General features: G+C 49.0%; 1 protein-coding gene across 6 annotated transcripts in view; it reads right to left on the bottom strand.

Annotated features, from left to right (window-relative positions):
- The window catches only part of LOC137865903 (myomegalin-like), a 37,621-nt gene that overhangs the window by 8,712 nt on the left and 12,193 nt on the right, over positions 1-16,716 (bottom strand). For 5 of the 6 annotated variants that reach the window (XM_068701465.1, XM_068701468.1, XM_068701467.1 and 2 more), the window contains exons 1-25: positions 10,845-12,962; positions 9,312-9,449; positions 9,105-9,224; positions 8,929-9,021; positions 8,586-8,810; positions 8,336-8,494; positions 8,153-8,254; positions 7,614-7,751; positions 7,288-7,467; positions 6,850-7,044; positions 6,557-6,739; positions 6,357-6,473; positions 6,192-6,260; positions 5,976-6,082; positions 5,749-5,888; positions 3,348-3,481; positions 3,057-3,208; positions 2,641-2,926; positions 2,355-2,559; positions 2,120-2,236; positions 1,755-2,005; positions 1,447-1,661; positions 1,240-1,357; positions 984-1,101; positions 790-844 (exon numbers count right to left, since the gene is read on the bottom strand). In XM_068701465.1, coding sequence (XP_068557566.1) covers positions 790-844; positions 984-1,101; positions 1,240-1,357; positions 1,447-1,661; positions 1,755-2,005; positions 2,120-2,236; positions 2,355-2,559; positions 2,641-2,926; positions 3,057-3,208; positions 3,348-3,481; positions 5,749-5,888; positions 5,976-6,082; positions 6,192-6,260; positions 6,357-6,473; positions 6,557-6,739; positions 6,850-7,044; positions 7,288-7,467; positions 7,614-7,751; positions 8,153-8,254; positions 8,336-8,494; positions 8,586-8,810; positions 8,929-9,021; positions 9,105-9,224; positions 9,312-9,449; positions 10,845-12,179 — 4,952 coding nt within the window. In that variant the 5' untranslated portion in view covers positions 12,180-12,962. Of the gene's footprint in view, positions 1-789; positions 845-983; positions 1,102-1,239; positions 1,358-1,446; positions 1,662-1,754; positions 2,006-2,119; positions 2,237-2,354; positions 2,560-2,640; positions 2,927-3,056; positions 3,209-3,347; positions 3,482-5,748; positions 5,889-5,975; positions 6,083-6,191; positions 6,261-6,356; positions 6,474-6,556; positions 6,740-6,849; positions 7,045-7,287; positions 7,468-7,613; positions 7,752-8,152; positions 8,255-8,335; positions 8,495-8,585; positions 8,811-8,928; positions 9,022-9,104; positions 9,225-9,311; positions 9,450-10,844; positions 12,963-16,343; positions 16,398-16,716 lie in introns of those variants that run through there. The other variant, XM_068701471.1, reaches the window with a different exon arrangement.

Raw genomic sequence — 16,716 nt, 5'->3', positions numbered from 1 at the left:
CTACATCATTTGTGGATGATTATCCTCGAGTAAAACTAAAGGAGGAGTGTAGAGGACACGCAGGAACAGCTATTACAGTGTCGTCTTAAAGTACACCTGCCGATGTGAAGTCACTTCCCCTTACTGTTTCAGTTGCTGAAGCATGAACTCCCTGTCTCTCTCCAACAGCATCCTAAGAAAAGACGTGTCTCTCGCTTGTCCTCGAGCCGTTGAAAAAGACCACAGCGAGTTCCTGTATACGGAGCTGCTCTTAGAAATCATAGATTTCCACAGGGGAGCCATCAGTTCAGTCCAGAAAGACCACGTCCTTGATGCACTTCAGACTCTTCAGACTGTCTTCTAAATCTAAGATACCTTCTTAATAATAAAAAAACTAAAAAGAAGTCGCGGTAGCTTTAAACGCTTAAAATCCAGGAATAAGTGACCGAGCATAGATCCAACAGAAACAGTCCTCCATTGAGCAACTGAATGATGCAACTAAAGGATTGTCAACCAGTCACACTGAGCCTCTTAGGCCCAGCTGGCGGGACACCTGCACCGTAAGACTATTCAACGAAAGCAACTTAAGGTTAAAGGATCCATGCTGGGGCCTGCGTGTGGATTAACAGCAACCTTCTGTCTCCTTCTACCGCGAGGAGCCGTGTGGTGTGACGACGTGAACTAATCGCTAGGACAGGAGTGGTAAGTGCTCCACTAATAACTTCGAGGGAGGCCCACACATCTCAATGCTGCAGGGGATTCGACAGATCAGCGCTGTTCTTTTTAAAGCACGTTAGCGAGCCGACTCACCGCAGGGCAAGCAGCTCGTGGCCTGTCTTGTCGTCGTGGCTCTCTGCACGGTTGCCTACGGAAGTGAAACGGGAAATGCAGCAGAGGAGAGAGGAAACGTCAAAAAAAAAGGGACAATTTGGGCATAAAAGGACCACAAGAATGAACTGTCTGTCTGTGCGATGGAAGACACGGGGGGGGGAGATGTTCCTTACGTCCGCTGATCTTGGCGACCACTCTTTGTGCCAGGGCAGAGTTCTGTGCCAACTGCTCTCTGAAGCTCTGACCCATGTAGTAGTCGATATCGTTGGCCCGCAGCAGCTCCTCGAAGGTCTGCAAGTTGTAGAGAATTTGAGTAGCTATGAGAACACCGACTACGAAATGCAACACTCCCATTATTTCCACGTGTTGGTAATCTGTAGGAATGTGGTTCAGGGATGTAGTTAGTCAGTGCAGAAGGGTTTGCAGCACCTTGGTGGTATCACCCAGGTGCTGGGTGAGGATGTGGCAGACTCCTTGCCCCTCTCTCACCCTCTGCCTCAGGTGGGACAGCTCACGAGCTTGTGCCTGGATCAGAGAGTTGTAATTCCTGCGGGAGGGAGGGAGAAAAGGAACCATGTAAGTCTGGTGACTCATCATTCTCATGCTCTTTAATCTTATCTGTCTCTGCCCACTCACCCGGGCCAGGTGGCACATTTCCCCTCCTCTGCTTGGCTCTTGTCCTCCCGTCGGGAGCTCTTCAGTTGCGCCTCCAGTGACCCAACTCGTGCCATCAGTTCCTGCAGTTCCCTGCTGGGTTTGGGCCCTGAGAGAATGCCCTGGGTGTCAGACATCCAGCCTTCGTCCTCTTCCACGCCGCTGGGGGCCGGTGATGTCTCAAAGGCCCAGTTTACCTAGAAGGTGAGGATAAAACATCATCATGAATACATAATAAACCCCAAAAAGGCCGGTCAGTGATGCCGAGCAGCCGGTTAATGTCGCAGTACCTTGCGTGGGGTTCGCTCCAGGCTGGAGGCGTAGTCGCTGGTGGTGGACAGGGAGCGGACACGCAGCTGCAGCCCACGGATCACCTTGTGGCAGCGGGTCAGCTGTGAGCGGAGATCCTGGACCAGGTGCTGCAGAGAGGCCGACTCGTCCTCCATTTCACCTGCGTTACTGCTGCCGGCGTACCAGCTGCCCGCACCTTCGTAGTCCTGCTGATTGGACAGCGACGTGCACATCTCCAGGTCATCAAACTCTGAAAGAGGGAGCGATGAAGAGACGCATTGAGTCATGCGGATCAGTGAGTGCATTCTACAGGAGAGGAGAACACTAGTGCGTCAGATTGGGAGGGATTTGATCCGTTCGTTACCTGGGCTGCTGGCGTCTTCTCTCTCAGCTTCGTTCTCGCTGCGACCACACGTCTCATAACCCAGGTCCTGGAGATCCACCTGCACCTGCTTACTGGCTTGCTGGACCGACGTCTCCGCTGCAGAGACGTGAGTAAGAAATGACTTAAGTCTGGTGTAGTTATCAGTGTGTGATTGCGGTTTTGAGTACGTTCTTTTGTGTGTCAATAACCATAGATGTTCCTGAGAGTGACTCACTGAGCAGATCTCGGTAGTCCTTCAGTTGTTCAGCCTGAGCGTGGACCGTGGCTTCAGACACCATCAGCCTTTCCTGCAGCTCTCGGTTCTCCTGGTGGCTCAGAGCCAGATCGGAGGTCAGCCGGGCCGCCTGCTCACGAAGACCCTCCTCTGCATCCTGCCACGGCGCTCCGTCCTCGCTGCTGTCTCCAGCAGGCTCCACCTCCTGCAACGGCAACAACACGCTTAAGCAACTCTTGAGTAGGTCACTAAGAGTTTGATTTCTATTGAATGAAGAATGAGTTACCTCAGGCTGGTGTGTGTGATGATGGGACGTCAGAGAGCGCGGCCCCTTGCAGTGCCTCTTCACTCGCTCGTCGCTCAGACTAACACACGGATGACCTCGCTTTCCCACCGGCACCGAAGATGTTTCCTCCTCTTCATCTTCTTCCTCAATCGCCTCCTCTAGCTCCTCTTCCTGATTCAAACTCCTGTGATTCCTCTCCGGGTTTGTCCTCAGGCCCACAACTCCAGCTCGTCCTCTGGTTTCTTTCAAAGCCTGGTTCTCCTGCTGCAGCCTCTGCAGTGCACTCCTAGCAGAACACGAGGAAGGAGGACAAACAGACACATGCATGATGAAGCTGTCAGATCTAAACCCCTCTCCTGCAGCGTAGACAATGAAAACACAGAGTTTTCCAGAGGATCTCTGAGACAAACATGCACCTCATCTGAGCCACGGTGGTGTATCCATCCCTCTCCAGTTGCAACCTTATTTCTTCAAGATGGCCTTCAAGTGTCTTCCTTGCTTCCTCGAGCTGCTTCACATCAGCTCTCTGGGACACCTGCGGTCCAATCACACCCTCAGCTCCACGAGCCTTAACAGAAGACGCCGTCTGTTATTGTGCTACCATTGAAGCCATTGAGTGGTTTAAATTAGTGAGAGGTCCATGAATCTCTGGCTACAAGCTGAATTTAAAGGGATTCAACAGTGAAACGGAAGTAGAAGACGTCTACCTGAACGGAGGCCAAACTTCTGGCCGTCACTTTATCCTCATCCTCCTCTATGCTGTCCGTAAACTCGTCACTGCTGCCATCTTCATCGTCTCCTTCCTCCTCCTCCTCCTCCCCCTCCTCGTCTGTGCTGAGCTCTGGAAACAAAGCAACCATATAAATCATCCACTTTGCTTTTATCCCGGTTTCGTTATTCTTCTTATTCTATGATTTGTGTATCGTCTCCCTCTCTCCAGCGTCCACCTCTTCTTTCCAGCCCTCCTGTTTCTACACTGAATCACCACGTTGTCATGGGACTAAAGGGAAATGTTGCGTCACACTCTGCCCACCGGCCAAAACACACACTCAAGACATGCGCAACCCAGGACCAGAGTGTGCATATGTGTGTGTGTGTGTGTGTGTGTGTGTGTGTGTGTTCAAGGGAAACTGAGACAAATGTAATTGATCTTCATGTATTTATTTAAATTCTCTTACATGAACGGTTTCGTGGGGAAAACTAAAGGACGCAGAGGCTCAGTGCAAAAGGAAATTAGTTTCACACACACACACACACACACATATTTCACAAACAGTGTGTAGATGTGCATCGTGTGTGTATCTACCGTTGCTCAGTGCATTTTTGGAACTTATTACGGGATTAGTTCATAATCCGGATAAAGTTCAAAGGCACTGTAATTTGACTCTTTGACCCTAAAACGAGAATCCAAGTTAAATGTCTGAAACGTGTCGCTGCTGCTGCTGAGAGGCAGGAAGTTCACGGAAGCGAACGTCTGGCTGGTTACAGATTGAACAATGTGCTCTCCAAGCGGCACCGACTGAATGAGACGCCCCGGTTAACACATATTGTCTCCGCTCTCATACGGGATCATAACACAGACAGGGACGCTCCTCGACACTGTGTGTGTGTGTGTGTGTGTGCGTCAGTTAAACTAAGGTGGATTTCATGTTTAAAACGATCGGGGATGTTGAGTAAAAGGCTCACATGAGCTCCCCTTGGTGTGTGAATGTCTCACAGCAGAACAGCCATGCAAACATGAACTCCATGCCACAGTATCATGCATGAGGGACGACACCAGAAACAAACACTAATTTGGACACACAGTTTTGTGTTCATATTTATATGTGAAGACTGAATTATCTACCGAAATCTGTTGACAAGTTGAGATATTTCTGACCGTATTTAAATGACTTTACAACACGTTTATAACACGTGTGTTCTTGATACAGGACAGACTGCAGAGGAATGGTTGAGACAGAGGAACACACTGTGGGTTGAGCTCTGGGGACAGAAGGGAGGTAGATCAAGGACGTGTGTTGGGGGGGGGGGTTCAGATTTGGGATGCTTCTAAGACAAATTCCCAATTAAACACAACAAACAGAAGTGCTTTTGACAAAAAAAAAAAGCCAGCACATTTTTTTATTTCTGTTGCATTAAATATACAAAAAGAAGTGTTGACAAGGATTCCATCTCTGATGCTGGATGAGAGATCAGCACAAATCCCAAGGAAAATGTATTCTACCTAATATAAATATTTAAATGGGAAAAAGTATTACTCCTGGCAATCACATCGCATGTGATGTATTGAGAGCGTAGTGCAGACAGACTATATTGTTCTGCCTTCTTGAGACAAAGCAGACTAACTAAAAACAACACATGTACTAAACTACCGCGACGTTACCTTAAAGAGATCGGCGTGAACCAACCGCCTGATAGCCAATGACCTCTGACCTCATCCGTCAGACTAAAGCACGACTAGAGCAGAGCAGGATGTGTGAGAGCGCTCCAGGCTGAGGCTGAACTAGAGGAAGCTACATGACCGGGGTTTTTTGGGGGGATTTTGTATCTCGGGCCTTGTGAGGTGTGCACATCCTGTTCACAAACACATGATATAAAAAACAAAATGACGGACGATGAGAGACGTTCCCAGACGTTAAGGCATGAGCTCGAGTTTCTCCACAAGACGGAACTTCACTGTGATGGTAAGGCTGGAGGACAGACGCCGGTGAGACACGGGACACGGAGATGAAACTATCGCAGTGCAGAGCGACACGCAGGCCGTTTCCGGGAAACAACACAAAAACATATTCACACCACACACATATTAATAAATAAGACTCTGGGTTGCACGTTGCCACTTCACACCACTGAGGTTCATTTGAACAGCTGGGAGGAGAGAGTGGTGCTATCTGGATGAAGCTACCTGGAAACTGATGGTCAGATTCTGCTCTTTTTTTTTTTTTTTCATGCACACTTAAAAAGCAGAACTGTCTTCTTGTTCTTTATGAACCTGACCATCAGTGGCTGCAGACAGCTCCGTGTCACATAAAGAGTGTCACTCAGCAGTGCTGCGATCAGACACAGCGCCCCCTGCAGCCCCGCAGGCTGGACCCGGCCCGTCCCCACCTCCAAAGACGGGCTGCTTTTTAGCTGCCCGTTCCAGCATCAGGGCCGTGCTGCGGGTCCTGGCCAGGACCTCCTCCAGCTGTCTGCGGAGTGCCTGAACCGAGTCTAGCTCGGTGTGGAGGGCCTGGATCTTCTCAGAGCTGAGGACAAAGGGAAATGTGTTTCAGAGCAAAACAAAAGGAAACCGAACTGTATTCTGTCAGAAGGCCGCCGTGCAGCTTCCCTACCTGTCACTCCTGGTGTGAACCTGTGTGAGATTTTGGTATAATCTCTTCTCCGTCCGCAGCGCGTCGTTCAGCCTGTTGTACTCTGACACGAGCCGCTCCAGCACACACTAGATCACAGTGGCAGGCGGGGTGGATGAGACATAATCAATGCAGGTTATTAAGCAGCACAAATAGCCGAACACCGTCTAATTGATTGAGGATGAAGCCACGCCCTACTTGGTGATCGGCGCCGTCCTCATTGTCCTGCCGGTGAGCCAAAGACGAGCGCAGAGCGGAGAGCTCCGTCTGCAGGGAGAGCGCACAAAGACACGCCGTGTGAGCGTTTTAAAAAAAGAAGAAGGATCGTTTTTATGTTTTTAATCACAGCGTCCACACAAATACCTGAGCCTCCCTCTCCTTCTTCACTACCAGCTGCAGCTCTTCCTGGACAGCCTTCATCTCTGCCTCGCTCTCTGCAGAGGACGGCTGCATCGCCTCCTCCTGGCTGCGCATCAGCTCCTGGCGAATAAAAGTCTGCTGTGAAGATCAGGTCTACAGGAGATGAAGCAAGGGAGGAAACAAATGGGGGGAAAAAAAGGTACCTTGATAAAGGCTTCTTTCTCTTTGAGCAGACTCCGCAGGTTCTCCGCCTCTCCTCCCATCTCTCTCTCCATGTCCTGCTTCAGCTCGCACAGCTCTCGCTCTCTAGACGACAGCTGTCTGCGTAGCTCCTGCAGCTGGCCGGTCCGCTCACTGATCACAAGGGAGAGCCTGTAGGAGTAGTCCTGAGAGAGAGAGAGAGAGAGAGAGAGAGAGGAGAGGAGGGAGGAGAGGTTGAAAGATTTGCTGTTGTGCACGATTGCTTTCCCATAACCATACCAGCAACACGACCTACCTGCAGGTACTGGTCTTTGGAGCTGAGAGTGTTGAGCATTCCCTGGACCTGCGCTTGGTGTTCGTCAGACTGGCGGCTGCGGTCCGAGAGCAGCTCCTGGAAGAGTTTTTCTTTCAGCGCCAGCCGAGCTTTCAGCTCCTCGACAACCTCAGTGGGACCGGCCTGAACTCTGGCAACGAGGGTGGCTGTGAGATCCTGTAAACACACACACACACACACACACACACACACACACACACACACCCAGAAAGGCCCATGTCAGCACACCTGATGTATTTGTCAAATGGAAAACTAGTAGCACAGGTTTGTCTACGTGGACTGGTTTTCCAGTTAGTACAATTAGGAGCAACGGCCATAAAGGCAATCCACGAGTGTGTGTGTGTGTGTGTGTGTGTGTGTGTGTGTGTGTGTGTGTGTGTGTGTGTGTGTGCGTGCTACCTGGGCCTCCAGGCTGTGTGTCTGTAGAGCTGCCTGCAGCTGGCTGATGATGGTGTCTTTCTCTCTCAGAGTGTTTCTCTCCTTCTCCTCGCTCTGCTGCTTCAGCCACTGGAGGTTCCTGTAGGCCTCGGCCGCCTGTTCCAGCTCCAGCTCTTTGCCCCGCACCAGGGCGTCCAGACTCTGATCGGTCACAATCACAGGCGTGACCACACAAAAAAAGTAGAATAATAACTGGTGTGCATCATAAACGACCTCGTTTTGAAAGTAAAGCCTCTCCTGATGTAAGATCAGGTCCGACATGTTCGTCCTGTGTGAGACGGGCGTACCGTGACGGTCTCCTCGTTGTTGGACAGAATGCAGCGGAGTCTCTCCAGGTCCCGCTCCTTCTCCCTGAGGGCCAGCTGAAGCCTCCTCACTTGGGCCTCGCGCTCCTCCACACAGCGGAACTTGTCATCTATGGAGCGCTGCAGATGGTGGAGGGGGAGAAAAAAATAAATCACACTGCTGCTATTCTGGGCACCTTCAACTGTGATAGTCACCATGTTCTGAGCAGGTGGTTCATCATCCAAAGCTCCTGTTCTTTACAAATGCATTTCATAAGATGAGTCAGGGTATGAAATTAACATTTTAGTTAAGGAACGCCACCAGAATCTGATATTTAAGAAGAATTCTTAGAGAGTAGTGATGTTCTCCTTAATAATTCCCATCAAGACTTTTTTTTTACTGTTGGTTGTGAAATTTTATGCTGACCTACTGATTTAGGGGGAGTTTGCACATCTGTCTCCTACCGGCTCTCTTGGCCGCTGCAAGATGCATACTAAAGTCTTTTAGTCGCATTAATCACACCGTGTTTAATGAAATGTACCTCCAGAGCTCTGTCTCTGTCCTTAATGCGCTCTTTAAGCTTCTCCAGCAGCGTATCTCTTGGTTTGGAGCTTCCCGTTGACTCCAACATCTCAGAGTACTCCTGCAGGAACACAGATGTTTGGACGGGATCAGAAATGTGAGCGTCTGTGTCGCTAACATACTGCATGGACTGACTGATTACCTGCAGCTGCTGCTCCTTGTCCTGCAGAGAGTGCTTGAGCTGCGTGATGCTCCTCTCTTTCTCCTGCACCACAGTGTGTCTCTCCGCCTCGGCCTCCTTCAGAGCCGCTTCTTTAGCCTGAAGCTCAGAGCGACTCTTCTGTAGGGCAGAGCGCAGGTCCTGCGGGACACAGAGACGGGAGGTCAGACGAGGTCAGAGACGGGAGGTCTTTCGTACTTCCGAGGCGCGTTTTTTCCGCAAACCCACTTACCTGGTTGTGCTTTTCCGTGACCTCCCTGTGCTGCTGCGCCTCCTGCAGGTCAGAGTTGAGTCTGTCTTTAAACCTCGACAGGTCGTCTCCTTGCCTCTGACTCTGTCTCAGGCTCCTCTGGCTGGCCTCCAGCTCCAGACCGAGGGAGAACAAGGAGCTTTGCACGCCCACCAGCTCGCCCTGCAGCTGGGCGAGCATCACCGACCCGCTGACCCCCTCTGGCGCCTAAAGAAACGACGGGATCAAAGTCAGCGCGTCACGCCTGGAGACGAGGTTTCTCACCATCAATAAAGAATGATCCTGGATCAGGGTTTGCTGCCACTACATGTGCGCCGAGTCTCACCTTAAATTGAGCCAGCTGGTTGCGGTGGAGCATTTCTCTCAGCTTACACAGTGTGCTGTTCTGCCCTTCCATCAGCTGGTACAGCTCCTGGGCCTTAAAGCGGAAAGAAAATTGCGTGTATGAGCGTCTCTCGAACGTCATCTCGCGCAGGTTGACAACAAAAGACGCACGCTCACCTCGCTGTCTTTGGTGCTGATGGACTCCGTGAGACCCTGAATGGTTCTCTCCTGACTCTGAGCAGCCTGGCGGATTGAACGCAGCTCACACTCCATCTCGTGCAGCTTCTCCTGCAGTTTCTACAGAGGGGAGACGGGGCAACACCGTCAGAGGCTGTCACCCGTCATCAGAGATATCGATCTTTAAAAAGAAAGGGGGGGGCGTACCATATTGTTGGCCTCGCTCTCGTGGATCTTGGCCTGCAGGGACTGGACCTGGAGCTGGGCCTTCTGCAGCTCGCTGACGCATTGACCGGCTGCACACTCGTACTGGTTCAGTTGACTCTGCTGCTCCTCAACGAGGCTCTGGAACGACGGAGACAAAGCGTTTCAAGCTTTAAATAAACCCACTCTGCTGTGAGCGTTAACTTCTGACCGAATTCCAGCGGCGGAACTATTTGTGAGGAAGATGATTTTGTTCGTTTCAAATTCATGTAAAATACAGAGGCTGTTGTCGGCGTAACGTTCACAGAGGATTGTGTTTGTCGTGTAACAAACCAGCTCATTCATGCAGGTACTTTTTTTAAAAAAAAGCCACGATGGGGAGAAGAGCCTCTGAAGCGGTGTGAGTGTGTCTGCATGCACGACTGTTGTGTAGCACTACTGTCTTTACGTAACCTAAGTTTCCAACGGTCACTCGCTGGAGGAAGGATGTCAGTTAGACACACAGACTCACGCTTTGATTAAATGTAGCCGAGATTAAACGTTACAGTAAGACGTATGTTTTCTAACAGTAATGGTACAGTAACGTATCATTACAGTGGGGCTATTGTACCGGAGCTGAGCTGATGGGACGCTCTGACATCGCGTGGACCAGTTTGCCTCGAGGGCTCTTGAGTGAAAATAGGCCAGTAGTGGAGTCACTCCGTCTTAACGTCTCCCCACGTCTAACCTAGTTCAGCCCCGAGGCAGACACACACACACACACACACACACACACACACACACACACACACACACACACAGAACGCTGTCGTCGATTACTATTGTCCGGAAGAATTTTCACATCGTCGTCGAGCAGAAAATCCTGTGCGACCACACAATAGATTGTAACTGGAAAAACGGGTCATTAAGTCTGCAGGCTGTGTTCGGTTTATGGCAGTTGTGATGGAAGATCATCAGCACCTTCATTTAAATATAGACGCAATTACATAAATACATGAATTTATAGACCTTTACACTCACTAGACTGTTAAAAATGACACTATTCGTTGTGTGTTTTCTATCTTATTGATGCGACTAATGACCTTTTTGAGTGCACACACACACACACACACACACACACACACACACACACACACACACACACTAGGTAAATAGGCCATGTCGAGTGTAACAGCTTACCCTCACCAAACTGCTCATGTAATGTATTTTCACAACACACAAACACACACAACACACACACACACACACACACACACACACACACACACACACACACACACACACACACACAGCACTGGAGCTCACTTCCTCCTGGGTAAAAGCTTGCTGGAGAAGCTGTGGGCAGGATCTCACTGACTGACTGGGATTATGAGGCTAATTAAGTAAAAAAAAAAAAAAGGCTGTCAAACACTGAAGCCTGTTGGGTTGGTTCTCTGTTCTGCAGCAGTCAGGCAAAATGCACGACCCCACTGTGTGTCACCATGCTGCACTAGTCCAATCTGTGCGTTCACCACCATCCTGGTTGAGGTCGTATACCTGGTGAGGACGTGGGGGAGGATACTCTTTGTACAAGTCCTCCAACAAATCCTCCATGTAGGCCAGGTTCAGATCCCGGTCGACCAGCCTGATCAGAGGGGTCTCCGGCTCGGGCGTTGGCCTGCGGTCGTCTCCTTCTCCCTCCGGAGCATCGTAAGACATTCCCAGGACGGGATCGGGGAAGGCCAGCCTCGAGCCTCCGTTACCGGAGCTCTGCCGGAGCAGCACCGGCAGCTTGCTCCCTTTGGAGCTCAGGACCGGCCGGTAGACGGCATAGCTCTGCAGCAAACAGAGGGCCAGAGAGAGGCTGGGTCCGGGTGAGGCTTGGCCATGTGGGGCTCCCATGTGCTCCTCAGAGAGGAGGGAGTCAGATATCCGGTCATCTATCGGTTCCCTGGGGGAGCTCAGCCGGCCATCTGTCACAGCTCCAGGCTGAATATATTCCTCTAAGGATGCTATAGAGGGGCTGGAGCTGGCTCGCCCAGCCAGGGTGCGTTCACTATCGGACGACCTCGAGGGGTCCGGAGAACCAGGGACCAGAGTTAAAGAGGAGGGCGGCTCTTCTGAATCCTCCACATTGTTCTTTTCTCCTCCTCCTCCTCCTCCTCCGGTCACACTCCCTCCAACAACGCTGGCTGAATATCTGGATGACGGCCCACAGGAAATACTCCTCGCCAGCTTCCTGGGCACCTTACAAACAGCTTCATAGTCAGAGTCCGCCACCCGCCAGTAGGAACAACCCCGACACTTCCTGGGAGTGTTGGGAACACAACGATGGGATCCCGCAACCGTGACCTCCGACTCTGGACCGGCAGAACTGTGAGGGTGGTGGTGGTGGTGGTGGTGCTGACAGTCCAGGCCGTCATCGGCCCAGGACTCGTACAAAGAGTAGACCAGATCCTCTTGGAGCAGGGCGCAGTACTTTGCATGGGTGAGACCGGAAATGTCAACCATCCCATCTCCCGATCCATCGCTACCCCCGGGTACCGTCGCCGCCGCCGCACCACCCTCCTCTGAATTTGTTTTGCGGTAGAGCCCGCTGATGCACTGCCTCAGCCTGTGCTTCTCCTGCAGGAGACGCTGCAGCCTCTCCACGGACAGGGCCTCCACGCGGGCGATCACCGTGTCGAAGCGGTACATGCGGTCCAGCATGAAGGTGCACTTCGAGCAGGCGAACTCTCCTCTGCCGTCCCGGGCGAGCTCTCGCCCAACGGCGTGAGACAGCAGCACCTGCAGGTTGAGCTTGGGGGTGGGATGGAAGATCCACCGCCGCTGGTTGCCACAGAGCTCCCGTCCACAGATGCGACACGTCTCCTTCATCTTGAGATCGAGCATGCCACAGGTGTGCGATTGTCCTTAGTCACCCCAACACCTGAACCCTTATTATGATGAATTTGATCCGTCGTGAGCACAAAAGAGCACAATGTCTCAACAATAACCAGGTGTGTTTAGAGGACAATTAAAGCCTTTTTTCCATTCCATATAGTGTAAAGCTCCTTATGACATCAGTCCTTTCAATGGCATTACATTAAAAGGCTTAACATACATGACATGAGGTAGACAGTGAGAAGCAATGTGCATGGAGAGGATGGTTGCACGTGAGGTTCTGAAAAGCCACGAGGTAAAAATAGGTGATCAGATATGGTGACGTTAATTCAAAAAATATCCATCAGCCCAGGATCGCCATTCATTTGCTGGAGGTGCAGGTGCATCGGTGATATGGCGCACAGTCACTCCCGCGGACGCGCAGCGCAGCCATGTGAACGTCTCGCGAATCAGACGTGGTATCTATCTGGTTATCGTCCTCGCGCTGTCACCACGCCGCTCGTTTCATCATTTCCCCCCTACAGTACCGACACGCGCCTTTGCGCCATCAGTCGGCTGTCACGGACACACCAGCAAGCACCGCGCGCCATCAGGTTAATAACGACACCGGTGATCGGCAGTAATCCGGAGCAGTAATTTGCGTCCCGGGACGGTCTTCTGAGTCTTTTTTTCCGGTGTCTGTATTCATGTCAGAGCCTCTACCGACAGCTAGAGAGGCAATCACGCGCTCGTCCGGTCCGGATGCTTCGTACGGTCGGAGATCCTTCGGGCTGAGAACGATGAGGCTGAATCAGACCTGCAGCGGCGGAGCGTACCATTTAGAGAATACAGGAGGGGGGAGGAGCACGGTGCAGCACAGAGATGCTCGCGGTTTAACATCCATTAAATCCATTTTCAGATTCAAAACGGCCTTTCAATAGTTTGAAGCACACGGTATAATGTACACCCAGCGACTATCAGCTTGATTCTGGAGTTTATTATTAAAGAGATAAGATGATGTTCCCCCGGGACTCTGCTACTTCCGCCTGCCCGGTTTACTAAACTCTGTCCGCCTGACTGAGCAGGTGAAACGCTCAGTAGCACCGTGACATTAGTGACGCTCTGTGGAATCAAAGAGTATATAGAGTAGAGTAGACTCTATTCTATTCTATTCTATTTTTATCAAATTCATTTTTAGTGGTATGACGATACAGTTTTTGCCACAGCATGTTTTACAATGTTTACAATGCAAGTAAAAATAATTCTTATACAATATAATATATTACAAAATAATAAGTATGTACAAGAGGTACACATTATTAGCTGTTATTATTAGCATCACAGCTGCACTGTTCAAAGCTAGTGTATGCAATAAGATGAGGCATCATATTACATTTTTTTATAGAATCATATATACAGCATTAATTATGCTGTAGAGTCATCACACACACACACACACACACACACACACACACACACACACACACACACACACAGTGCCTAAGGGTTGACTAGAACCAGTTTCCATTTTCCAGTACTTTACTTTCAGCTGTGCTACATCTTTTGTTGTATGGTAGAATAAAACACGTCTGCAATAATGTCCTATCCTGTAGTGCTTCACAGATGATTATTTTAATAATTGAGTCGTCTTTTATGTATGAATATCAGTTTTGGTTTCAGCTGCGTACCTTCTGTTACGTCTGCTGTCTTTCCTCTATTAACTCATCAATAGTGGTGGAATCAGGCATTTTTAAGACGTATTGCTCTTATTTGGGCACTTGACATCATAAAGAGGCATCACAAAGAAGCAATGCTGAATTACAACAATCAAAGCTGACTTAGTTGACTTGCTAACTAGCTAGCGGATCACTGAGCTCACTGAATACTGGTAAGAGTATCATCATACTGGTTTGGTCTTTTAATGGAGCCCTCATCCGACCAGCGCAACTTGTGTCAAGATTAGTATTATTTGTACTTCTTCTTGTTGTCATGGAGCAGATATTTCAACAAAGATTTGACTGTGACGCTCAAACAACTAGCTCTTTTCTCATGCGTTTGACTGTGCTTCACGGCTGTGACCGCAATTTTTTTTTTTTTTCCCTTGGGGGCACAAACAGATGGTCACGCTGTCCCGCTGTGACTTCCTCATAGATATGCAGTGCAAAACAAAAATAAATCCCAAAATGTGTTAGAATTTGCCCGACGGAGGCTGCAGACAGCCAGCAACACATGAGAGACGACTGCAGCAGAATAATAACACCGGATATATGATGTTTCTTCTTTCTGACCATATCTATGTAATTGAATACAAGCACATTTATAAAGGATTACAGTTGTTTACAGTTTACCAATTACTACAAATTATTGTTAAAAAGGAAACCCTGAAAATAATTGTCTTAAGAGGTTTCAGATGATGTTCCTTTGCTGGCTCTTCCTCTCTCGCCAGACATAGATTTGATCTAAAGGGCTGTGGTGTCTGGGGAACTAATTAGGAGCTCTTATTGCGAGTGTCTGTAGGAAACTACACAACTTGATATCAGCGTTGGGAGCGCTGAGCTCTCGAAGGTCAACCTGACCTGTCGACAACCCGGCTGAAACCAGACCTGCTGAACTGCTAACCAGCAAGATGCCTGTATGCACACACGCACATATGAAAGAGGGCGCCTCATGGGAATGTGTACACACACACACACACACACACACACACACACACACACACACACACACACACACACACACACACACACACACACACACACACACACACACACACACACACGCACAAGACCCCAGTTACTGATCCTCACATGATGTCTGTGCGTAGATGCGAGTGTCGCTGTATTAACGGTTTCTGCCACTGCTACAGAACATAAATTGCTAATAAGTATAATTATGCGCCACATTTAGAATAATTTACTTGCCGTAAAAAGCTGCAACATCTGGCAAATCATTTTTTGTTTTCGCTGTGTTTTACCTGCAACGGTTCTTCCTTAAAACCTTAAAATGAAAGACATGTCTCATGGCGTATTGGATAATATGGAATCATTGTATTCTATATATGCTGTCTCTTTCGTGTGCACACATACGCACAACCAACAAATAACTGTCACATGTCCGCTATCTATACCAACACTCAGACACAACATGTTGCACATCATATGTACATCACTGTTGTACATATGGTGTTGTTGTCGTCCATTACCGAACACGCTACGCCGCTGTGTTTCATTTTGTCGTCACACCGACACTCACACAGTCTGAGCAGAGAGCCTGTCTGGTGAGCACATTTGCATCTTTCATTCACGACTGATTTACAAGTTAAAACGCCACACACACACACACGCACACACACACACAACAACAACAACAACAACAACAACAAATAGTGTGACGCATTCAGGCCAACACTGCACAGCACAAGATCGGTGAATAACAAAGCAGACTGTGGTTATGATTATTGATTATTGGAAGTGCAAAATTGATGTCAAGGACTGCTAAGTAAAGGGAGCTCACATCATGGTCCCTCTCCATTCGTAGTTTAACTCGACATCAGGACAGAAAGGCGTCCTTGGGGACGTCAGTGCAGCTAGAGCCTATGAATGTAATGAGATTCTGGCACTCTGTGTGACGAGGTGAAGCCTCAGTCTCACATGGTGCTCCACTGCTGTTTGTTCGCTTTAGAGGAAAGTTCACCGTCACATATCTGTGTTGTTGACCAATCAGACTGGAGGAAGCCATGATGAAACATTCGGGGTTAGATTGCACAAAGATGAGCAAAGTTGCAGCTCACCACAGGATGTACAGAGAGTAGTTGTATTGATTTTATTAGGTTTATTCTGCAGAGACAGACTTTTCTTAATGGGCAAAATGAGAGAAAAGATCCTCAAACTTTGGTACAGTTTGAGGATTCTGTACCACAATCTCTAACGTACTGGTTATATTGCAACTTGTCTGATCTCCCTCTGTCTTAAATACTTTACTTTGTATAAAATAAAGTAGTAAATATACTTTAATTGTTCAAATATGTGTCCATTCTATCTACACTTGTCAGCTCCTGTTTGGAAAATGCAATGTTTCACTTCTCCATAAGGAGGCAGAGTGTGTCCGACATTAAGGGAGAACTGTGACGCCGTTCTGACACTTAGTGGAGAACTCTGTAATAACGAACCAACAAAGACACAGAGCTGCACATACCTGCATCTCCTGTTCGATGCGCAGCCTCTCTCGACCAAGTTCCTCCTGATAAAACTGTAAGAATAGAGACAGACTGTTAACTCACTGCATGTACTGGTCTGAGAATTTAAATGATTAACATTAATATCAATTTTAAGATTAAGGAAACGCATAAGGAAACAGGAAAGGGAACGAATGAACCTTCACAAGACATTTCTTTTGTTTTTTCTTCAGATACATACGTTCATACGTTCATACTTCATGGGAGAATACTTGAACCCGCTGGAGATCAATACAGGTTCATCTTATCTTACAGGTTCCCCTGCAGTGTGACTGTTGTTTGAGTAGCAGTTTGTGCGTGCAAACACTTCTTGTGAGCTACATGAATAGCTGT

The sequence above is a fragment of the Cebidichthys violaceus genome, unplaced genomic scaffold, assembly GCF_023349555.1.
Source record: "Cebidichthys violaceus isolate CVI_PGR_0920_01 unplaced genomic scaffold, fCebVio1.0.p SCAF_8, whole genome shotgun sequence".
NCBI lineage: Eukaryota > Metazoa > Chordata > Actinopteri > Perciformes > Stichaeidae > Cebidichthys > Cebidichthys violaceus.
The sequence above is the reverse complement of the archived record's forward strand: the minus strand, read 5'-3'. Positions and strand labels throughout refer to the sequence as shown.